General features: G+C 47.4%; 1 protein-coding gene and 1 pseudogene across 1 annotated transcript in view; one reads left to right on the forward strand and one right to left on the reverse strand.

The window, feature by feature from the left end:
* GABBR2 (gamma-aminobutyric acid type B receptor subunit 2) overlaps positions 1 to 24,558 on the forward strand; it is a 340,962-nt gene that overhangs the window by 206,040 nt on the left and 110,364 nt on the right. Inside the window, exon 7 of the mRNA XM_059411211.1 lies at positions 1,610 to 1,846. Coding sequence (XP_059267194.1) covers positions 1,610 to 1,846 — 237 coding nt within the window. The remainder of the gene's footprint in view (positions 1 to 1,609; positions 1,847 to 24,558) is intronic.
* The window catches only part of LOC132024912 (large ribosomal subunit protein eL22-like), an 11,706-nt pseudogene continuing 5,570 nt past the window's right edge, over positions 18,423 to 24,558 (reverse strand).

Genomic DNA, 24,558 nt, shown 5'->3' on the forward strand with positions numbered 1-24,558 from the left:
TGGCTGTCCCCAGGCACGTTTGAGTGAACCAAGGGCAAGAGACTCACGTGGGCTCCATCTACAAGACCCAGCCCCTGAGGGCCTAGCCTCACCACCCTCCACAGGCCTAGACAACTTGACCTGGCCTAACTAGACCAACTAGACCTGGCCCCAGACAACTTGGGGTCGTTTGCAAAAAAGCAATTCTGCTCTCAAAAGTCAATAATGAGAAAGAAGTAGCAGAGACGGAATGGAACCAGTGTAACTACACGCACATGCACACACACACTCACACACGTGCGTGCACACACACACACACACACACGCATGCACATACACTGTGTGACCTTGGGCAAGTCTCTGGACCTCTCTGTGCCTCAGGCTTCAAGTGGAGGGAGCATGTGTGACCATCTCTACGAACCCTTCCCAGTAACCTAATGATGAGTCAATGGTTTCTATATGTGATTTGTCCCCAGGAAGGTTTTTTCCAAAGACTAAGCTGTGTGCTCTGATGACATTTCTGGCAGAGGAATTTAGAAGTGACTCGAGAGGCCCGTGGAAAGGTTGAGGGTGATGGGTTTCCCTGGAGTGGTGTCCATTTAGATGTGTAAGCCTCAGCAACTAGAGTAAAAAGGTTTTCATTACTTTGTGGCCACAATCAGAATGTTAATATCACCAATGAAATTCTTTTATGACATTCTGTTCAATGGGAGAAAAAAATTCTTTTTACAGAATGCTGAATTATTCACAGACCTTGCTGTATTACAGAAGAGGAAAGAGGAGGGGCACAGTGTAGGGTCTGAACAGCCCTTACATCTGGGCACCGGGGACCAGCCCTAGGCCCCATGCTCTAGGCAGGCCTTACTTGGGCCCCGGGAGCTCAGAATCTGCAACCCACTAGAACATACCTCCTACCCCCAAGCCTGCACTCCCTCCCTCCTACATCACATCCTGAATTCCCTACACGAGCCACTGGAACCCCTTCCAGAGCCAGGGAGCCTCTTGCTGGGGTTGGCCCTCTTGAGGCTGGGCTGCACCTCTGGGGTGGTTAAAGGTCTCTGATGCTAGGAGGGGAAGACGTGGGGACTGATGGCAGGGGTGGGCCCCACAGCAAGGCCAGCTCCCCCTGTGTCTCTGTCCCACCTGAAGCTTGAAGGAGCCCCAGAATTCTGAACTCAAATTTGCCATTCCAGATCATTAGGAAGGTATATTAATTATGACGGAGAGATAGAAAATATTTTATCAAGTGGTTTACTTGCTAGTCTGTAACCTAAATATTTAGACACATGGAATGTGATCTTCCATTGGGACTGTAGCTCCAGGCCCTGCAAATATGACAGGGATGCCTGGTTAGGGGACATTGTTTCTTCACAGTAGCCTTGCTAGACAGCCAGGGTCTCAGCCTTGCCACTCATAGGCAGCGTGGTCCTGGGCAAGTCAACTTCCCTGAATCTGTTCTCTCATCTGTAAAACGGGGACAATAATAGTCCCCACTGTATAAGGTTGTTGAGCAGATTAAATGAGATAATGTCCAGGAAGGGCCTGGCACCGTGCATGGCTCACAGTAAGCATTTGTGCCTGATGTCCCTGCCAGCTGTAACCTGCCTCCCCCCACCTCCCTGTTTTACAGACCCCGCAGCAGTATGAGAGAGAGTACAACAACAAGCGGTCAGGCGTGGGGCCTAGCAAGTTCCACGGGTACGCTTATGATGGCATCTGGGTTATTGCCAAGACGCTGCAGAGGGCCATGGAGACATTGCACGCCAGCAGCCGGCACCAGCGGATCCAGGATTTCAACTACACGGACCACACACTGGGCAGGATCATCCTCAATGCCATGAACGAGACCAACTTCTTCGGGGTCACGGTCAGTCCCACACCCCAGCCTCTGCTTTCCTTAGTGCTCCTTGGAGATGTACAAGGCAAGAGGGGGCTGAGTCACATGCCCTTTGAGATGCGGTCCCTGATCTGATCACTGAAGTAACTTCCTGTGGGTTATAGGATTGCAGAGCTGCTGCCATGAGAGACAGGTTCGGTGATGCTCTCTGACAGGCTGGGAAGATGCTTCTCTATAGGTCGCGGATTACAAAGGGCGCTGTGAGCAGGTTGAACACAGCGCAGTTGAAATTCACCAGGTGGGGGAGACGGTGGGGGCAGCAAGAGCTCCTGACCCAAAGTCAGGCTCCAGGCCTGGGTCTTTCGAGGTACCATCTCCAAACCATAGAGTTTTCCTTCCTGAGATGGAAATAGGACCTACCTTATGAGGTAGGTGTAAAGATGAACCATCGCAAAGTGAAAACTGCTCATGTTTTTTGAGCAGGCTGCTTGCTGGGATCCTCAAGTTTCTTGTCCGGGAGTTGGGGATAATAATCTACGTCTTGCACAGAAGTTGGTAAAATAAACAATGATGATAATTGCTAACATCCCTTTAATGTTTATGCTGGGCCACATACTTCACTAAGCACTTCCTGTAGGTTAGATGTAATAATGTCTGCCCAACACTAGGCCCGTGCGAGGGTTGTCAGCGTTAATAATGATCTCACTGCCTCCGTGTGCCATCCAGAGGAAGTTGATGCTGTTGTTATCACCATTAGAGGTGAGGAGCCTGGACCACAGAGCATTTACGTTTTACTGCCAGTCAGAAGGAGAACTGGGATTCAAACCTGGGTCTAGCTCCTAGTTGCTGTATTATCCTGCCTTCGGGTAGTGAACATCAGTGGCATTTCATCGCATCTCGTGATGGTGTGTTTCTCACTAACTCTGCGCTCAGAAAATAGGGAAAATTTGCCAAAAGAAAAGGTTGAAATGGCTCAAGTCCTGTCTTGTGTTCTAATGTAAAGAGTCATTTAGAGAATCAGTCTGTCTTGGGGTATTAAGAAGAGTACACAAGACGAGCTAATAGGTGTATTCCTTAAATGTTCAAACTCCTTTGTGTGCGCACTCAGGCTTGCCGGTGGTTGTTCTTGTAGGCCATGGGGTGCGGGAGCTGAGGGTGTAGACAGTGACGTGGATGCTGAGGTGGACACGATGGGCTCCCTGTCCCGGAGCCCGTGGTCCGAATGCAGGTGCGAGAGTTGGACATGAATGGTAATGAGAATTTAAAGGGCTCAGCACCCTGGGAGAAAGCATGTGAGCCCAGAGGGGTTTCTGCGACCATGGATGAACAAGTCAGGGAGCTCTCTGGAGGAAAAGTGTGGTGCTGTGCCTTAGCCATGCAGAGAGGGGGCCGGTAGTCTGGCCAGATGGAGCGTGGTGAGCGAAGGAGAGATGCGTGAGTGTGTGCAGGGACAATGACTTTGTGGGCATAATTGGAAAGAGGAGGATGTGTCTGGGAAGGTAAGCTGGGGCCCACTTTTGAAGGAACAAGCTGAGGAGGCTGGCCTTCATCTTATAGGCTACAAATTCTCAAAGTACACCTTGACTGGCAGTACCCTGGGCACCAGTAGAAATACACTTTCTCGGGACTCCTAGGTGGCTCAGTTGGTTAAGCAGCTGTCTTCGGCTCAGTTCCTGAGTTTCACATCAGGGTCCCTGCTCAGCGGGGAGTCTGCTTCTCCCTCTGACCCTCTCACTTCTCATGCTCTCTCTCTCTTTCTCTCGCTCTCTCTCAAGGAAATAAATAAAATCTTTAATTTTTAAAAGAAAAAAAAAAAAAGAAATGCACTTTCTCCAGCCCAACGCCAGAAGCACTGAATCAGTCTGTGGTAAGGGCCCGGCCCCTGTGGTTTAACAGAACCTCCAGGGGGTGCTGATGGGCACTGCAGTTTGAGCAATGCTTCTGGGGTGGGGAGGCAGCTACCAACACCCCGGACCAGAGCCACTCTTGACCCGACAACTCTTGGGCTCTGCTCCCACAGTTCAGACATCAAGGCTCTGAATAGTTACGGGCAATAGCCTTGTTTATAGCACGGCCTGCATTCAGACGGTGAACTTGAACAGCTTTTGAGAATGTGATTTCAAAAAAAAAAAAAAAAGTGTTTATCCTCAGAAACTCTTATAAAATCTCATGTGGTGCTGGTATGTAATACAGATTAGAGAGAAACCTCTCAGTGGGAAAGAGGAGGAGCCCAGGGCCTTGTTTGTTTGGCCTCCTTTCCAGCAATCCCTGAGACCTCACCCCCACCCCCACCCCCACCATGGCCCCATGGGCACCCCAGAGCTCCTCTCTCTTCTGGTATAAACATAGACTGAGCCTCAGGGACGGTGGGACTCACCTGTTCTACCCCAGGACCACTGTGGCAGAGCTGTCCGAAAAAGTGGGTACACCTCTCCGGGTCATCTTGCCACGCTTTGTGTCTTATCTAATGGAAGGAATCCATAGTATCTTCAGCCAGATCTCTGGATAGAGAGCTACAGAGTCTAGGACGCATTCTGCGGCCCTCCTCATCCCAGCAGTCAGCATTTTGCCCAGATGCCCCATGTTTCTATTAGTGGGAGATCATTTATAACCACTTCCAAGGGCTCCCTTTCATCTAAGCCAAATAATACCGAATCCACACTCGATGAGCAATTAGATAAGACCACGTGAACACTTGGCAGAGCCTGAAGATGAGTTTCTTTTTAATGAGAAATTGCTTGACATGTATGTATGTCCACTCCGGTTTGTAATTCATAACCCCGCGAACGTCAGGATTGGAAGCGCTCTTTAAAATCCTCAGGTTTAGCGGGACGCCTGGGTGGCTCAGTTGGTTAAAATCCTCAGGTTTAACCCCCTCCGGTTGTAGATGAGTATGTGAGGTCCAGAGAGAGAGTGTGCCAAGTCCCCTGGAGGGACTTTGGGCAGAGCCAGGAGGGTGGTTCCGCTGCGCGCTTGTCCCCACCACACCCCGTGTCACCTTCCTTCCCTTCTCATCATGCCCGTTCCCCTTTCCTGGAGAAAGGGATTACAGCAGTGAAACATTTCTGTACTTCTTTCCCCTTCCCGCTGATCCCCTTTGTCACATATTAATATGTGCTTGTCACTGGGCTGCAGACAGGTTTCATTAAAATGGTCTTCTGATCAGAGAAGAAAGGACATCTTCTGACAAAATAAAAAGTGTCTCTGTGGTCCAAGGAGACCACAGAAGGCCAAGTTCAGCCATAAATAAAGAGTTGGAAAGGAAAGGAATGGGAGGTAGAAATAAATTGCCGCATTTTCTATTTGCTGAAGGGTTTTCATTATACAGCACACACCGTGTCCATTTTTCCACTCTCAGGCAAGCACTTTATTCTGGGTCACCCTCATTCAGCGTGTTTACTATACGGAAAATCGTTTAAACACATTAAATTAATTATATCCGTGACTCAATTTCAATTGATTCCATGTGCACACTCTGGTCTGGGAGCTGGGCCTGTGGTTCCCGGTTGGCATGCTAAAGAAGAGGTTTCTTCCATTTCTTTCGCACATCCTAGATTGGGACACTGGCATTAGCTCGGGGCCCAGCTCTGTTTTACCTTCTTAGGAGCTCTCCTCCAGCTACCCTTCTCAGAAACACTGGGAGGGGGATTTTGTTTCCCACCTGTACCCTGAAGGCCTGGGGGATCCTGTCTGCCTCTGATTCCCTGAGTATGCTGTTCTGAGCTTTGGCCCTGTTATTATTACCTCCTACCTCTCTATGGTCGGCAAATCTCAGAACACTTCCCCACATGAAAACCCCTCTTCTGCCAGATGTGTACACAGAAACTCAGGCTGGAGTTGGCTATTTAAGTATCAAAATCCCCGGGCATTCTAACAATCCCAGCTCATCCCAGAAACAATCCCAGAACGTTTCTCTAGGGCAACATTCCTAACCTTCTAGATGTATGAGAAGCTCCCAGGGCACTGCGTTCAAAGTTCTGATTCCCCAGCCCCACCCAGAACTTCTGATCCAATGGCTTTGTGGTAGGACCAAGGAATTCACATTATTGACACGTCGTCCTGGTGATTCTCAGATAGTAACCCTGAGAATTGCTTGGAGCTATGATAGATGTGCTCCCCAACCCCCTCCCTGCGCCAACCCTCCCCCCCCCCCCCCCCCGCCACTACACATGCGTCTGCGCACAATTTTGACTTTTTTTTTTTTTACACTTTTTGATTTTTAACCTATCAGAGATGTATTTGTTCCTACGTTTATTCACTCCTTTGGCAGCCCCAGGGCTGGGTGCTGGGAGCTGGAAGCATGGAAAGGACTACGGTGTGGCCTCTTCCTTACGAACGTCCAGCCCAGTGTGGAATATAGACAAGTAGATGAATAATTGCTGGTCACTAGCCAAGGTCTATCCAAGGCCCTTGGAGGGAGGGTTCCATTCAGCTTATGGGAGTAAAGACCAGAAGGCTGCCCTCAATTTCCCTGCAGTTCAGTAGTGAAAGTCCGTGTATGGGGGCGCCTGGGTGGCTCAGTGGTTAAGCCGCTGCCTTCGGCTCAGGTCATGATCTCAGGGTCCTGGGATCGAGTCCCGCATCGGGCTCTCTGCTCAGCAGGGAGCCTGCTTCCTCCTCTCTCTCTCTCTCTCTGCCTGCCTCTCTGCCTACTTGTGATTTCTCTCTGTCAAATAAATAAATAAAATCTTTAAAAAAAAAAAAAAAAAAGAAAGTCCGTGTATGGATAATTACTAGGTGCCCGTGCTGTGTGTTCTCAACGTGTGCCACGTGTTGGGTAGTGAGGGTGCAAAGCCAGGCCCCTCCGTGCATGCCCAGGACTGACGGTGATGTACTGAGATTGAACAGACTCGCTCTAATTAGGTGTTTCTACCAAGGATTCACTGAGTTCATTGACCGGCTTATACCCATAATATTTTAAGACATGCTTGGGAACATGTGCTAAGTATCCAAGTAAAAATCAAAACCTTCATTTTCTTTGGGTGATCATTTTCTTAAAGATTTTATTTATTTATTTGAAAGAGAGAAAGAGAGAGAGAGCATGATCAGGGGAAGGGGCAGACAGAGAAGCAGACTTCCCACTGAGCAGGGAGCCCAACACGGGGCTCAATCCCAGGACCCTGAGATCATGACCTGAGTCAAAGGCAGACGCTTAACCAAATGAGCTGCCCAGACGCCCCAGGTGATCAGTTTTTAATTTTTTCCAGTCTCCTAAAACACGGATGACATACCAGATCTCAAGTGGACAAATTCTTGAGACTTGTCACCCTAATATATGATGGCTCTCATTCACAGTATACCCCCTTTAGTAAATGTTCCTTCTGATTTGTCTCTTAAAATGACACCATATTTACTTCATGGTGCCTAGGATGGAAACTAAATTAATATAGTCTCACTGTACCCTATTATGAAAACATAATACGTGCATTTATCCTGGAAAACTACTGAGGGTCTGCACGAGATTTGCATGGGGGCTATGAGGCTTCCAAGAGCATTCGGCACATGGAGAACTTGAAAGAGGCTGCTGGGAAATATCTTTGATTATAAGAAAAGGGCCCGTTCTTTCTACAGCATTTCCTGGGATTGCTTCCTCACTCCCCATGGACAAACCTATTGTAGAAATGACTCCAAATAATAGCCCCACTCTTCATCGTCTGCCCAGCCTCTCAACCGGCTGTGAGTGTGGACATTGCAGTGTAGCTTGTGTCGGGGGAGACCAGCCATCTCAGCTTCGGGCCCTATCACCTCTAATGGCAGTTTCTCTAACTGATCACCCCAAGGAGGTGACGAAGAACAGCAGATGGTGATTTGCTGAGTTCACTGATCTCTTTGGCTTTGCTGCTGGTGAACAGTAATCTATCCTTTGCTGGTGTGTCTCTTCAAGTTGTTACCCAAGATTTGTTTTAAAAAAAAAATCTCTCCACTAAGACTCAAATGCTGTCACGGTTGCTCCCCCTGCCCATGTCTTACTTGAAAAGACGGTGCCATAGAGTAAACTCAGTTTGGTTGGAATTCCCATGACTGTAGGTCGTTAGGGGAAGCCAGTGAGATCCTCGTGCCCGGGAGGTGTTATATGAAACCCCCTTTTATGTCACACACCCTGCTGCCTCATCCTACCAGGATGCCGAAGTTGTGTGGTGGATTTTTTTTTATCCAATTAGGGAACTTCATACCGCACGTACACATACACACTCACACGAATTACTTAAACATCATCTTGCTAGAACCTGCCTGTCTGATCTTTCGGGCTCCTGGTCTTATTCTCTAAGACATGTTAACCTGCAGGCTTTACACCAGCCACCCATTTGTGATTTATATCTGGTATCAGCATTTCAGGTTGAATTTGAGTGAGATAAGAAACAGAGCACTAGGAAGGCTAGCCAAGAGTAGAGAGAACTCGCCAAGTCCTAGATCTGACCCCTTTGGGGACTGGTCATTCCACCATCCCCTGGACTTTGAGGATTCTGGCTGTTTCTCGATTTTTTACTCGAGGCCATCACTAGGAACTTGTCAGAAGCTCTGTGACAGTCTGACTGTGATGCGTCTACTAGGCGTCCTAGAAAATGGGACTTGTCCCAGTGACCTCGCGCTAGTTCCCTGATGCCACTCAAGCTTCCTATTTTAGGGCCTTCCTTTCATGAGCCTCTCTTGGCCATTCCCAGGAGTCACAGCCGACCCGCATCCCTCCTGTCTCTGCCCCATCCCAGACTCTGGGATTTCCAGGGGAATTACATCAGACACAAACTTGACTGAGGAGCTGATTTGAGAACTTGGCGAATACCCCCTCCCCCCAACTCAGATAAAATGTATCATGGCCTGGGGCATGGTAGGGATAAATTACAACAGGAAATGCAAATTTGTAAAGTTGGACAAAAGGAGGCCACAGTCCACCCCTTAGAGCTGTGTGACCTCTGGGAGACTATTTACCTCTCCTCTATGGAGGGAAATGTAACCTCCTTCATAGGGTTGAGACTGTAAGCAATGATTGGTGTTTAGGTCCCCAAACTGCATCATCATTATTTCTGTTATTATTACGACCCCTTTCACCATGGTGACTTTCCAAAGAACAGAGTTTATGTATGTGGGTCTAATCAAGCCATCTTCAGAATCCAGTCCAGCAGGACAGTCATTCTAAACCTACTGAGTGCCAGTCTCTTTCACATATGCTATCTCATTTAATTGTCTGAATAATAAACAAATCCATTAACTTGTATTAAGATTGTAGCGGTTTAATATGAAAACAGAACAGAGTCAACCTTGCCTATAAGCCAGAACATGTTCCATTTTTCCCCCTGCTGCCATTCACTTGGGGATTTGACACTTACCTTAAAAGTGGAAGGCTTTTTCTCACAGACCACCCCCCTTCTGTTCTTCCCTTTAGTCTGGCTCAAACTCCTGCTGCCTCAAAAATCAGCACTCAGCATTACACGCAAAAGCTAGCTACAGCAGGTGCTGTCGTGTCCCAGCGGGATCTCCTGGGATCTCTTTCAGGACTTTGGTCAGGTCTGCCCAGCCCCTAGCCGTGCAGGTGTCCCTGTGGATGGCTCACTCCTTGGGTGATTGGAGGTGCCTGGGACCTACACCTGAGCCCAGAGGCCCGCAGCGACTTTGGTTGGTGGGGTCCTATGACGCCAGTGCTACTCACGCTCCAGAACTCCCCGTAGGACTAGGCTGAGGCTGGCCCTCCCCTGAAATCACATCTTGGCCTTTTCTCACTCCCCTCTGCCTTACATGTTTCTCCTGAGAACACATCTTTTAGAAAATCACTTGTACACAATTCCTTGTCCTGGGCTTCTAGAGCTTCTGGGGGACCCAACTCACACCCAGGTATCTTTATAGGAAATGTAAACATTCTCAAGAGGGAATTTTTCCTAAAACCTAATTGTCATCTCTGCATCTCAGTTTAACAGCAACCCTCCCGCATTGCCTCCTTCACACTGGGGAGAGGGTTCTGGACTCTTCTCCCTGAGTATACTCAGTGGTGTTTTGCTCCTGCTCCTGCCTGCTGCTGTCAGCCAGTGGGAGAGCCATGCTTGGCTCCTCTGATGAATTAGCAGCTCCCAGATTTAGAGGGACCACAGCTCTTCGTGCCTCTGGTCACACAGTTCTGCACCCAATACTTCACAGCTTGTAGAAGCTCTTCGCCACTGGTAACCTTGAGTTAACTTTGTTGGATAGAATCCACACATGATTGAGAAATCCAGTCACACTCTCCCACTCTGCTGCCTTCCGGGCTTCTAGAAACTAAAAAGACTTTCTCTGCCCAATAAATAATCAGAACTGACAAGAGAAGTATTAACAGGATCTATAGTCGTTGAATCTGCTAATAATGATCCCCCAATTCTTGCTGTGATGGCTGGCATCAGTGTTTCACAGAGGGTGTGGGAATCTCCCCAGCATGCGAGTGTGGGGCTGGGGACCCGGGCTCCTGAGGCAGGAGAGAAGCAGGAGAGAAACCCACCCTCTTCCCGGCTCCCTCATCTCTCCCATCCCTGTCTCTCTGGGGCTCAAGTCCTAGGTAGGACCTGAGGATGTAAGGGGGTTGCTGATGGGTCCTCTGTGAAGCAGAATGTCAGGAGTATTTCCTAGAGGTAATTGCTGGCAACAAACAACTATTATAATAATAATAATAATATTCACCGTGTGACAGCCCTTGGGCACAGAGGACATTTATAGTCTCTGTCTCCTTTACTGTTCCATGCAGTTCCATTTATTAACATAACACTAAGTAAGAATAGCTCTCAATCAGTGAGCTCCTACTGCCTCCCCGTCCGCACCCTAAGTGCTGTACAGTTGTTGTTCAATGTGGTGCTTCCAACAGCCACCACGTGGGGGATGGGTCATTCCACATGCCCTGAAGCCTCCGTCAGTGAGCTGTGTCCGGCCCTCTTACCTCCATCCCAACCTGCCCATATGTCTCCTTGTCAGGGAGGCCTCGCCCGCACCCTATTTCAAATCCCAGCTCCCACCCCCTCATTCTGCCTCGCCACATTTACCCCACCACGGTGCCTCCCCTAAGACATAGAGCTGGGTGCCGGGGGACCTGCTAGGTACCTGATCAATCTTCGTTTAATGAATGAAGGATTTTGATAATTAACGACCATGTCATAGATTTATTTATTTTTTTTAAGCAGGCTGAGCAAAGATGAATGATGTGCCCAGCCTCCTACAGGCAGCAAGTGATGAGTTTATTCAGAACTGCCGGATCTGGCTAACTCAGAAGCCCATGTTCTTCACCATTTAGGTGCTCCCTTCATTCTGCCAGCATTGCCAGCGACTTCTGTAAGCCAGGGCTGGGCCAAGCAGGAAGAGCAATGTGGAAGGTCTGCTCCCGAGGAATTCACTCTCCAAACCACCTCGTGCGATATGTGGGAGGGAAGCGGGAACCACTCCCCCCAGGTTCACAGCGGAGGATGCTGTGGGCTCCCTGCCTGGCCTGGGTTGTATATGTGTCCATCTGCCCCTTCCCAGCGGACAGTGGGCCTCGGAGCCCCTTGACTGGGACAGGGGCCCATAGTTCTCTCTGTACCTCTGGTGCCGTGTGTAATACTGGCTCTTAGTCCTTGAAACACAGGTTTGTTGATTGAATGAATGAAGAAATTGTAGATCAGTGTGGCAGAGCGGCTTAGCTGGGCTCCCCGTGGTGTTACTAGTGAGCCTCGTTCAGAATCACATCCTAGTTCTTCTGATTCTAAAGGCAGGTGTCTCCAAATCTTGTGTTCCTAGGCACCGCTTGGCGGCCCTCCCCCCTGTTTCTTTAAACACAATTACAAATGACTGCAGATAACGTACGGCACAGGAAAGAAACCTACTCCTTCTGCTGTCAGATAAATTTGAAAGATCAAAATAATGTGGTTTAGCAATTTGTTTCAATTGATGCCTAGCCTTCCAAAGCTTGCAAGTTCGACTTTCTCGAGTCAGGGAAAAAAATCGCTGTTTCCTTATGAAAAGCCGTGTGGGGGCGTGTATTGTCTCATGAGAGCTTCAACAGAAGCCCTCGGTACAGATACCGTCCAGGTCTCTGTGAGAAACAAAGGAAGGAGCCGGTGGCAAGGTGGTTATGGTAACAGTTACTCTAATGGCAAGCGTCATGAACCTGGGAATGGCTGTAGTTTTGAACGCTCACTACATGCTGGGTGCTATGCTCTTAAATGTATTATCTCATCTGATACTTATAACTCCAGAGATGGGTTGAAATGTTTCCCTCCAAAAGTCCATATTTGAACTCCTAACCGGAAGAGCCTTGGAATGTGAGCTTATTTGGAAATAGGGTCATTGCAGATGTAATTAGTTAAGATGAGGTCCTACTGGAATAGGGTAATCCAGTTTAACTAGCGGCCTTATAAAAAGAGGAAAGTTGGAGACAGACCCACATACGGGGAGAACCCTCACGTGCAGATGAAGGCAGGGAGAGGGTGCTGCTTCTACAAGCCGAGGAACACCAATGATTACCAGCCACCCAGAAGCTAGGAAGGAACCGACTCTCCCCCGCAGCCCTCAGAAGGAACCAGCCCTGCCGACACCTTGATCTTGGACTTTCAGCCTCCAGAGCTGTGAGACATTACAGTTGGCTTGTTTAAACCACCCAGTTTGTGATAATTTGTTAAGGTAGCCCCTAGCAAACGAATACAACCCCACAGAATGGAGACTGTTTTACCAACATTTGGCAGGTGAGAAAACCCAGAGGTTAAAGAATTTACCAAAGGTTGGACACAAGACACAGGCTAGTGAATTTTTGACCCTCGGCAATTAACCCCTATCCTACACCTAGATGAGCTGTCCTCCATTAGGGGGCAAAAGAATTCCTGCCGGAGAAGGACAGAGCTAAAGGGAGACCAGCACATCTCACCTCCCACCATCCAGGTGAGGAGTCTGTGGTCCCAGCTCGAGGCAAGGCTGGAACCAGGCCCCTGTCCCTTCATCCCTAGGCAGGAAGCTGCTCCTGGAGGGAAGTTCTGTCCCTCTCAGTGTGGCCAGCCAGTGCCAGAAGCAGCTCTTTCCATTTTACTCACTTCTTCCCTGACTGGGGGAGCGAGGGAATTTGCAACCCCATGTTGTAAACCCATGGTGCAACCCCATCTTCTTCTCATTCACGTGTTCAAAAATGACCTGACGTTTCCTTTTCAGATTACAAAAATAATGCATGATCAGAAATAAAATGTAAAAAGTACAGACAAGCCCCAAAAAGAAAAATCAAAGTCATCTGGAACGTTATCATTCAGACAGGCCCACCTTCACACTCGGCTGGGATCTTTTTTTTTTTTTTTAATTCTTTTACAGCTGTTTGTTTTGCTCCCTCACATTCTAAAGCTTTTCCTATGACAGTGGTCCTCAGCATTTTAACCCCATCTTTCTTTTTTTATTATGCCAAAATCTACATACAACTTACCATTTTAACCACTCTCCAGTGCAGAGCCCAGGGGCCCGAAGCAGTCACCTTCTGTGCAGCCATCTCCACAGCTTGCTTGTCTTCCCAGACTGAATGTCTGTACCCATTAAACACTAAACCCCCATTAGGGGCAATCGTGTTTTTTTAAAGATTTTATTTATTTATTGACATGAGAGAGAGAGCAAGTGGGAGAGAGACTCGGAAGTAGATCCCATGCAGAGCGTGGAGCCCAACATGAAGCTCGATCTCATGACCACGAGGTCATCCTCTGAGCTGAAAGCAAGAATCAGAGGCTTTGCTGAGCGAGGCATCTGGACACTCCAGTGCAGTTCTTTTAGAACTTTTATTTATTATGGGAAAGCTGTTTTTATTTATTTATTATTTGTATCGAAAAGTATTTGTAAAGATAGAAGTAGTCTGCTAATTAATTTTAGAGGAAAATTATTTGCAAGCTCCTGCTAACCAAATAGTCATTAGCCTAGCAAGAGTCTCATACATAAATTTAAGAACGTACATTTTAAGATGGTGAGAATACAGAGAGAAGAATTTTTAAGGTGAACAATTAAAGTTTAAACTACAATACAGTTAAATAGGAGTGACATCCCCGCTACCAGGGAAAACACTCGGATGAAGATAGACCAAGACACTGTGTGAAAAGTACTCTGGAGAGCCCCATAGCACATCCCATGCATTTCTCCTTGCATGAGGCCAGAGTACCACCCTCTCCCCTGCCCCCTGAGTGTGTGTCAAGGTATGTTAGCCTGTGCACTTGCTAAGGGGGAGGGAAGTCTTCTGCCATCAGGGGAGGACAGCTGACAGAAATCTCAGCTGACAAGACACACAGCTTTAAACGCTGATGGATGCCAGCCTCGTCCGTGTGTGCGGGAGCAGCGGTGACTCATACACACGTGGATATGACCTTGTGTGAGGCCAGCCCCATGTCAGGGGGCAGAGGGAGCTGGGAAGATCCATCTTCTCCTGGAACTGCAACCCCCAGCACCCCCTTTCTTTCTCAATGAAATTCAAGCTTCCTAGAATTCTGGTTTAAACAAGAATTATTTAAATCATAATGATTTAAATTGCCTGGGTGGTGCGGTCAGTTGAGCAGCTGACTCTTGGTTTCAGCTCAGATCATGATCTTAGGGTCCTGAGATGGAGCCCTACATTGGGCTCCATACTGGGCATGGAGCCTGCTTAAGTTTCTCTCTCCCTCTCCCCATCTCCCTGCTCATGTACATGCACATGCTCTCTTTCTCTCAAATAAATCAATAAATCTTCAATTAACAAACAGTAATTAGCAAGTTACTCAGTTGCTAGGCCTGGAGTCTGGTCAGGGTACTATAAACTGTGGAAGGTGGTGTGGAGTGGGGAGTGGGTATGCCCACCTTTGCCATCAATAGTGTGAAATGCTTAGGATCACCGACTCTGGAGACAGACTTCCTTGGTTCACATCTTGGCTCCACTTGCTAGTCAGATAAACCTGGGCAAGTGCTCAGTATCTTTGCACCTCAGTTTTCCGTCTGTAAAATGGGGATAATGCCTTAGATTGGGCTCCCTGTAAATAGGCTCTGAGCCAGAACGCTCGGTGTGGCAGGTATAGGGGAGGGTGGACCCGGGAAATGCACTGTAAGGGAATGAAGGCGGCAGCTTGGGGCAGAGCAAGAAGCTGATCCGAAATATGGTTGCAATTGAGGCTACAGTGGATGCTGGGAGTGCACTGGAGCTGGGATAGCCCTCCAGGTATCCACAGCGAGGCATGGAGCCCGGGCCTTTGTATCTTCCCATCTGCCAATGACTGGCCATGGGAGGGGTGCCTCCGTTGGCAGTGAGGTTCCCCATGGTGGAAGGTAATTCCCAGAAGTCCTAGCTGGGACCCTCCATCGCCAATATTCCCGGGAGCTGGAGGGTGTTGCTTCTGCCATGAAGCAGAGAGTTGATCAGAGCTCCCCTGGGATACCCTCCAGATTACAACAGGGTCTACTGCAGAGGGTTGTGAGGATTAAAGCGGTTTATGCATGTAGGGTGGGGGACTGAAGGGGAAGCTAAATTAGCACAAGAATAATAAGGAAGGGCGTGTCCAGATACTAGCTGCACACAGTCCTCTAGACCCCCAAATACCTGTGATACACTTTATGGGAGGTACAGGGGGTTGGCGGGTCCCCGCATCACTGCTCCGGCTACATTCTGGCAGTGCTCACCATCTTTGGGAATTCCCATTCTCACAGTCCTATGCTCACAAGCAAATGCTTTCACACGGACTTCACACACACACACACACACACACACACACACAACTAACTATGTGATTTATGGGTGTTCATAGTCTTCGCGTACAAAGCCATTTATCAATCTATTCCACTGGTTTTCCAACTTGTTTTCCAGAAGAGATTTTACAGAGAAGCCCAAAATTGTAGCTTCTCAGTTAACATTTGTATTAACATTAAGATTACATTTAATATTACTTTTTTTTTCTTTCAAATTTATTCCTTGGAGGGGGGCCTCTGGGTGGCCCAGTCATTAAGCATCAGGCTTTTGATTTCAGCGCAGGTCATGATCTTGGGCTTTGGGCTTCGCGCTGAGTGTGGAGCCTGCTTGAGATTCTCTCTCTGCCCCTCCCCCACTGGCTCTCCAGCGCTCTCTCTCCCTTTCAAAAAAAAAAAACAAAAAACAAAAAAACTTGCTCCTTCAAAGACTTCTCTATTAACCCTCCTCGTTTATTAAAAAAATAAGCAAATAGATTTCTGCAGGAACAAAGATGAAGCAAAGCCCTAACAGGGAAGCTAGCCTGGGCCTCAGGTCAGCCCCACCAGGTCAGTCCCACCGCAGGCAGTGGGGGAGGGAGGAGTGCAGCCATGATGGCAGGTCCAAGCACAGCACCCCAGAGGTAGGAGAGGGCACAATCTGAGCTGGGACCCAGACCTGCAGTCTTTATTTTAATAGCCGTGTTTGATTTTAATGTGTACAATAAAAATATAACTAGCACTTGAGGTAGCAAGACAGGGTTTCTTTTTTGGGTTTTGTAAGAGGCAGGTATTTAGTAAAGAAAAACACAGATGGTACACAGAGGCTGCCAAAATCACTGAGGGGATACACGTATCATGGGGGTTTCTTCCTGCTTTGGCTTTACCTGGGAAGGCACTTTGGTTGTCTTCTTCAAAGGTGAAAAAATGAACCCCAAAAGAGTAGGAGAGAGAGAGAAACCAACAGCAGAACAGTGGTCATCTTGGACAGCCCATCTAGTCACCAAAGCAACAAACAATACTGTACTTTTACACTTGAGATTTTGGAGGAGGACTAATAGCCTTTTTGTTTCATGCCCTTTCACCACATTCTGTGTGTTCTTCATTAAAAACAAAAACAAAAACAAACCAGTGGTGTTTGGCCAAGGGGATGGGTGTCTATTAAGCAGACAAGAGCCAGGCTGCTTTGGGTCTGCCTATGGCAGATATTGGAACTTGGCCCTGGGGCCCAGGCAGCACCCTGGGGAAATCCCTGCCCTTGTCCTGGTTGTGCCATCATCTTGACTCCTAGTACTTGGTTAGCTTTACATGGAGCCTTCTCCTGCCCCCTCCTTGAGGGAGTTCTCAGTTGCCAGCTCACAGTCTGACCTCTACTGGAGTCTCCATGGTCATGATCTCATGGGCAGTGAGCAAATATGTCCGAGATTTTTATCACCGCCTGTCCCCCACTTCCTCGACATTTCCTCAGGGCTTTATACATAGTAGACATACAGGAAAGACTAGTTAGCTGGTTGGATGGGTGGAGTGGGTGGGTGGAGGGGTGACGGGCAAGTAGACAGTTGGAAGGTTGCGTGGATGGGTGAAGAGATGGATGGGCGTGTGGGTAGGTGGATGGATACCGGAATGGATGATAGAGAGATAGGTATATACACGGATAGGTGGTTGGATGAATGGGTGAGTATGTGGGTGGATGGATGGATGGATAGATAGAGAGATGGCAGGTGGGTAGAATGGGCAGGTCAGTGGTCACACAAAGTCATCTTTGTGCAGGTGAGCAGGTGGGTAGATAGAAGGGTAAGAAGGAATGAGTGGGTGATCAGCAGGCCCAGAAGAGGTCATTGCAATTCATATGTGTTGGCTTCATTCTAATCAAAGTATATTTTCTTAGGGAGGATCTACAGAGGTGACGGCCCTGGTGTCTTGACTTCTCTTCCATACAAGTCCTGGCCTCTAGAAAGTGCTTGCTGCATTTTCTGATGGGAGACCCCATCTTGTCTGATTCATGGAAATACATGTTTCATGTCATGCTATTATTCTCCACTCACACTTCACCTATTCAGGAATCGGGTCTCATTAAAATCTGTCCTCTCCCTGGTTCCTCTTTGAGGAAGTTCCTTGTTAGGGCATTTCTGCTGTGAAATGTATCACACCAACTGATGGGAGAGCCAGCCTGAATGCTAAAGACTGTTATTAGCAGATTTAGCCTAGAGATGTTTCAGAGTTGTCAGTTCTGATGTTCATAGGATTATATTTTCAAACATCATCACACATCCTCTATGACAGACTTGATTACTGTGATGAACTAGTTTTCTTCCTTTAAGAAATGTTCCGGTTGCAAAAATGATTCTGAAAGCATTGGTGAAACATGCCGGGCAAAACTGAAGTGACACCATCTCATTTGGGTGGCTCGTTTACCTTCCTGGGAGAGGCAGCCCAGTGTGGCAGAAGAGCACTGAACATGGAGTCTGCAGACCTAGGTTGTTAGCTTGCTGTCCTCTCCGTCTTAGTAGTGGTGACCTTGGGGAAGTCTCCAATCTTTGCATTCTCTGCTGCAGAATGCGACCAGTGACCAAGAGCGCCTTGCCAGGTTGCTCTGGAGATGAATTAAGGAAGGTGTGTTACAAAGTCTGAAATGCAGTGTGGGATTGAGGGGTCCCCAGGAAAGGAAGAAATCAAGCCATAACTCACTTATATAATCATTGATTTATTTATTTTGGTTCCCCAGTTTTATTCTAGAACATACTAAATATTCCTGATAAATGAATTTTTTTAAAGATTTTTATTTATTTGAGAGAGAGAGAGAGAGAGAATGAGAGCACCAGCAGTGGGGAAAGGCAGAGCAAGATGGAGAAGCAGGCTCCCCACTGAGCAGGGAGCCTCAAGTGAGGCTCGACACCAGGATGCCGAAATCAAGACCTGAGCCAGAGGCAGATGCTTAACCAACTGAGCCACCCAGGTGTCCCCACATAAATGAATTTTAATCTTCATCATCCTCCTCCTCATTCTAGTTAATCTGGAAATAACAAAGTTCTCTTTGCTATTCGCCACTCCACACAACCAGTCACACAGATTCTTCTTCTTCAGATGTTTTTGGTGAGATATTTCAAATCCTTTTTGGAAAAAGTCACCTCAGAAGTTACAGTAATCTTGCTGTCACTCCTTTCAATGGCTACAACCAAGATTCCCAGGTTTGCCGTTCACTTGAATTTTCTTTTTAAAGAAATGGCTCAAATTGGGCCGCAGCCATGAATCCATCTTCTACCGGGGTTGGGGGAGGGGGAGGAGGGGTCAGAGGTCAACTTCAGAATGTGCTTCTGTTTTTTGCCCCCCTCACTCCAACCTTTTTCATGAGCGTCATGGTGGCAGCTTGTATCACTTTGTTATTGTTATTATTATTATTTTGCTTAAACAAGAGGAGAAATCAGATATATAGTGAAAAATTTAACTGTATGTCCAATTTAACTGTATAGCCCCTTCTGGGCCGCGGGATTTTTAATATCAGGGATGACACCATGGTGTAAAAACCTGGCATCACCACCAGGAAGTGGGTGTTTCCCTTTGCTCGTTCATTCCTTCTGTAAATATTTCCTACCACTGACAGTGTGAGAGGCATGGGGAAGGGGTGATACAGACACAGTGCTGAGCAAGGCCAATGTGGTCCTTGGGCGGGGGGAGACAGATCGTAAGCAGCTACTCATCTGGATAACTTTGAATATAGATTGTGGAAAGTGCTCAGAGGAAAGCCACAGGGTGTCTTAAGAACTTAGAAATAGAGGTCTGATCAAGGCTGGGGATCAGAAAGACTTCTCTGGAAAAAGAAAAGAAAAAAAAGAAAAAAGACAAGACTTCCCTGAGATGCCTTTGAGTTCAGAGTGAAGAATGAATCAGAGCTAACTAGGCAAAGAGGGTCAGAAGGGCATTCCTGGAAAAGGCAAGAGCAAATGCAAAGGCCCTGGGGTGAGAGGAGGTGTGGAACCTTTGAGAAAGCAAAGGAAATCCAATGTGGCTGGAACAGAGTGGGACAGGATGAGCCTGGGGAGTGGGCCAGAGGGATTGGGTGGAAGCCAGATCACGTTGCACCTATGGGTGCAACCAGTGGGACCAGTGGGACCCTGTGGAAGGGTGTCCGGCAAGGGAGTGAACTGATTGCTATTTTCAAGAAGGTTCTCCTGGCTGCAGTGGAGAGAACAGATTAGAAAGAAGCATGAGCACCTGCAGAACACTGGTACATTAAACCTATAGTGAGCGGGGAGGGAGAGAAGCAGGTGGAGTCAAGGCATATTTCAGGAGGAAAAAATGCCAATCATTATAGAAAGGAGGGGGTGATCAAGGATGTCCTTCCAATGTAGTTACTTCTCATTTTGAATGACTCTCATCTTGAATGGCTCTTAAGTTATGTACGCTGTAAATATTATGACAGTAAATGATAGAAATGCATCTGTAGACTCTACAGTATTCCACCCAGTGTAATATCTGGATAATCTGAAATTTTTCATGATGGTTTCATGATGGTTCAAGGAGACTGGATGCTGCAGTTACCCTTCCTGATCCTGCAGAAAAATATTCCATGCATGCAGAGATCAGGACCCCAAAGGTGTGCTTGGTAAAAACCAAGAATGCAAGTGGGCAGGACACATCAGATCTGAGCCTTTAGGTGCTCACAGTTCATGGGGAAGCAAACATAATGTAAGTGGCCAGAACCCACTTGGGTCTGTCTACAAATGAGGTTATACCACTGCCAGGGAAACCTCCCTGGTGAGTTGCTCCTACCTGCTGAACAGCGTGACCTCAAGTCCCAGCACTGCCCACCATTCCTCCAGTCTAACCCCTGTGTCCCTGGGGGCATCTCACTGTCTTCACAAATTGTACCTTCCTTGGCCCAGTGCCACAGCTCCTTGGCGACATCCAGTGCCTACAAGCCACTTGTGGAGGCCTCTCACCACATTATTGCCAGATCTTTGTTCCTTGGGGCCCCCACGGGCCGTCATGGCCTCAGTCTTCACTGGGGAAGAAGGCCGCTCTGCCCCTTGCTCAGCGGGGCTCAGTGCTATGTGGGAGCTGACTTGTCTCGGCTGGTTAGCCACCTGTGTGCATGTCTTCCCGGCTTCCTGTTCTGTGATGTCACATTAGTAGTGTGAAATTGGCCATGACCGGAGTATCTACACCACAGTAATCCTTGAATGCTACACATCAGGATTTCTCCACCTCCCCATCAGAGAGCTTGTAGGTGAGCATTTCCCAGCACACCACCAACGAGGCCCAGAGCTCAGCAGTGGTGTCCTAAGCCCCACAAGTTTCCCTGTGAATAAAGCCCCCTAGCTTCCTACAGGGTTCAATCCCTGTGGGCAGACTTGGAGACAGTGACAACATGGTCCCCTCAGCTCCCATTCCCTAACTAACACACCCAAGTACCAGTACGTTAAACATCTCACAGTCTGGGGACTGTGGCCCTTACAAGCATCCGGCAGGGGTGGGCTCTGAGTCCTGGCTTTGAATCATAGTAGGGACCCCTGTAATTACATAGCTGCGTGTTAGAGGAGACTGGATATACTTTGGTGTTGGGTTTTTTTTTTAATTGTCTTTTATTTATTTATTTTTATTTTTTATTAACATACAATGTATTATTAGCCTCAGGGGTACAGGTCTGTGAATCTCCAGGTTTACACACTTCACAGCACTCACCATAGCTCATACCCTCCCCAATGTCCATAACCCAGCTACCCTCTCCCTAACCCCCTACCCCCAGCAACCTTCTGTTTGTTTTGTGAGAGTAAGAGTCTCTTATGATTTGTCTCCCCCTCCAATCCCATCTTGTTTGATTTTTTTCCTTCCCTACCCCCAAAACTCCACATGTTACCTCTCAAATTCTTCATATCAGAAAGATCATATGATAATTGTCTTTCTCTGATTGACTTATTTTGCCCAGCATAATACCCTCTAGTTCCATCCACGTCGTGGCAAGTGACAAGATTTAATTTCTTTTGATGACTGTGTGGTTTTTGTTTTTAAAGATTTTATTTATTTATTTATTTATTTTGTGAGATAGAGAGAGATAGAGAGAGGGCAAGCACAGGCACCAGTTGAGGGAGGGGTAGAGGGAGAAGGCAAGAGAGAGAATTCTGAGCAGACTCTGTACAGAGCATGGAGTCCTATGCAGGGCTCGACCTCATGACCCTGAGATCATGACCTGAGCCAACACAAAGAGCAGGACACTCAACCGATTGAGCCACCCAGGCACCCTTACACTTTGGAGAGACACTAAGAGGAATATTCCAAGGTTCTAGAGGGTCACAGTAGAGAGAATCCCTCCCTGCTGGAAATAGCATGGAACCATTAGGAGGAGCGGCACTCATTCCTTCAGTGAGCAACTCACTCATAGCAGGCCCTGTGTTCATGGGATTATGGTAAAGAGTAAGGCATATTTATTCTACACCTGCACTGCTCCGTGGGTTCACCCCTAGCCTCATTCAAGAGCATTGAAAATGTGGCAGGTGCAGAAGTAAAACACACCAATTTCAAAGACCTAGTACCCCCCAAAATGTACAGTATCTCATTAATAATTTTTATATTGATTACCATTGAAATGATATTACTGTGGGTACATTAGGTTAAAAAGTTTATCGTTGACATTAATTCTGTGCATTTCTTTTTAACTTTTTAAATATGGTTGCTGGGTTATTTAAAATGACATGTGTGGTTCGTGTCTATTGATCACCACGGTTTAACCTTGGAAGTTGCTCCTGGCCCAGTGGTACAGACTTCCAGTCAAGTCAGTTGGGCTGGACCTCAAAAGACAGAAAAGGGTTGGGAAATCAGAGACAGTGGGAGCAGAAAGGAGAATGTTTCATAGAAATGAGCATTCGGACCCTGCCCTCTAAGAGGAGTAGGACATCAGTTTTGACCTAAAAAAACTATACCTCTAAGAAGTTTTCCTCAAGACGCAGTGGTGATTATAAGCCAAGACTTGGACCCTATTAGAGCACTCATGGAAACATGGTTTGTCTTGGTGCGGGCAGGGGAAAAACTAGAAATAACCGAAACATCCAGTGCTTGGACTGAGCTAAACAAATTTTGGTGCATCTATACAGTAGAATTATTGGCAGCCATTAGAAATAGTTGTTACAGAGAACTATATAATGACATAGAAAATTGTTTGTAATATATTGTTTAGTGAAAAGGAGGCAGATTGCAAAGATTTTCATGGCAAATCCTCACTTTTGATAGCATATGTTTAAATACATAAAGACCAGAAGAATGTACTCCAAAGAGTCAGCTGTGGTGTCTCTGGGTAGAATTCTTTCTCTTTGCTTATTTTTCCTTTTCCAAATTTTCTACAGTGGATATATATTACTTTAGGTCTCATTTTGGTTTTGTATTTGTTTTGTTTTGTTTTGTTTTGTTTTTAAGAAAGACTTAAAAAACATATTAACTTTGAAAGACCTGACTTTATTCCAGTCTTGGCCCTTACTAGCCAAGGGACTTTGGCTAATAAGCTCTTGGACTCACTTTTCCCATCTGTACAATAGGATATACAAATACTTGGCTCACAACGTTGTCATGAGGACCAAGGGACACATGCCTACCTGGCACGGTTCCCAGCACCTGTAGGCTCTCAGCCATTATTAATACTCTTCTCCTTTCTTTCCCCTTCTATCTTAGATGGATCCTGATTCTCACTTAGAAGTGAACAGAGCAGGGAAGGGAGAAAAAAATGGAAGTAAACCTCAGAGGCCTTGAACACGTCCTGCTCTCCTGTGAGCCTCAATTTTCTGAGCCTGGAGGAACTCCTTTGTCCTCAATGCCAAACTCTAGCAGGTTGGGTCCCCACTAGTTGGGGCCCAATTAACTGAGGGCATGTTATGTCATTTCATCTGAGTAGGCAAGAAAAAAACGCAGAGGGTATTGCCTATCAGAGGCTATAGGCCAGCCGGAAAAATTCTTGAGGTCTGAGACCTTACGGTACGTACAGTGAACGACTTGTGACAGGTCAGCTTTAGACTGTGGCTCTAGTAGACCCTTAGTGTGATAACAGGAAGAAAGAAGAATTTTGTATATGCTTCTCCATGTATGATCTACATACGTAATACATGGGCACGAGTGTTTTTACAAGCCCATAGTATGTGATGAAACAGTGACCCAGATTCTCCCTTAGGCACACAGCGTCTTTAATAGGCCCTACGTAGTGGTAGTTAATCCAGAGAACCACTGTCAATTCCCCTTCAGCAATCTGGCAGGGACCCTGGGTGTGTATGAGTTCCAGAGTACTTTCCGAAATGTACCAGAAAGATTCCCTGTTCATCCTCAAATTGAGTAATTCTTTCAACTGGCTTATAGGGAGCTGCCTCAGTAATCTGAGTTTAATGACCTTAGCCACTGGACAGCTGTCTTAGGAATTAAAGTCTCTTGTGAACAGAGTATTCTGAGGTTCTAAACTCCCATGTAAGGGCAACATGTCCCATTTCCCCCCAGCAAGGGCTGTGGAGATGCACAGCTTGGTGTCTTCTCCTGGGGCGCATTCTCCTCAGCCCAGCTTGTGTGAGAAGTAGTGACCGTCACAAGAAGTGGGATTTATCACGTGGCTCCCCCAAGGGACAGTCGTGGGCCTCAGCTGGGGCTGAGCTCCGTGCCTCCGTTCACCTGGAGGATGATGAGGATGTTGGCTGGCATGGTCAGAGCAGGGGCTCGCCGATCTCTGACGTCTCTTGTGACTCTGAAGTAACGAAAGAGAAAAGTTTTTCAAGATGGGAACCAATATTTACTAAGCACCCAAAGTATAGAATTTCCCTAGGCGCAAGCCCTGCTTATGGAGCAGACGTGCTTAGTACCATTTTATGGAGAAGAAGCCAGTTGAGGAGGCCATGCCGCGTGCCCAGGCTCACGGGCTGGGAGGTGACGACTGCGCTGAGGTTCATGAGGTAGGAAGTGACAACTGTGTCCAGGTTCACAAGCTGGGAAGTGACAACTGTGTCCAAGTTCACAACATGGGAATTGATGACTGTGTGCAGGCTCACAAGGTGGGAAGTGACAACTGTGCCCAGGCTCAACAGGTGGGAAGTGATGACTGTGTCCAGGCTCACTAGGTGGAAAGGGACAGCTGTGCCCAGGTTCACAAC

This window comes from Mustela nigripes, chromosome 9 (assembly GCF_022355385.1).
Source record: "Mustela nigripes isolate SB6536 chromosome 9, MUSNIG.SB6536, whole genome shotgun sequence".
NCBI lineage: Eukaryota > Metazoa > Chordata > Mammalia > Carnivora > Mustelidae > Mustela > Mustela nigripes.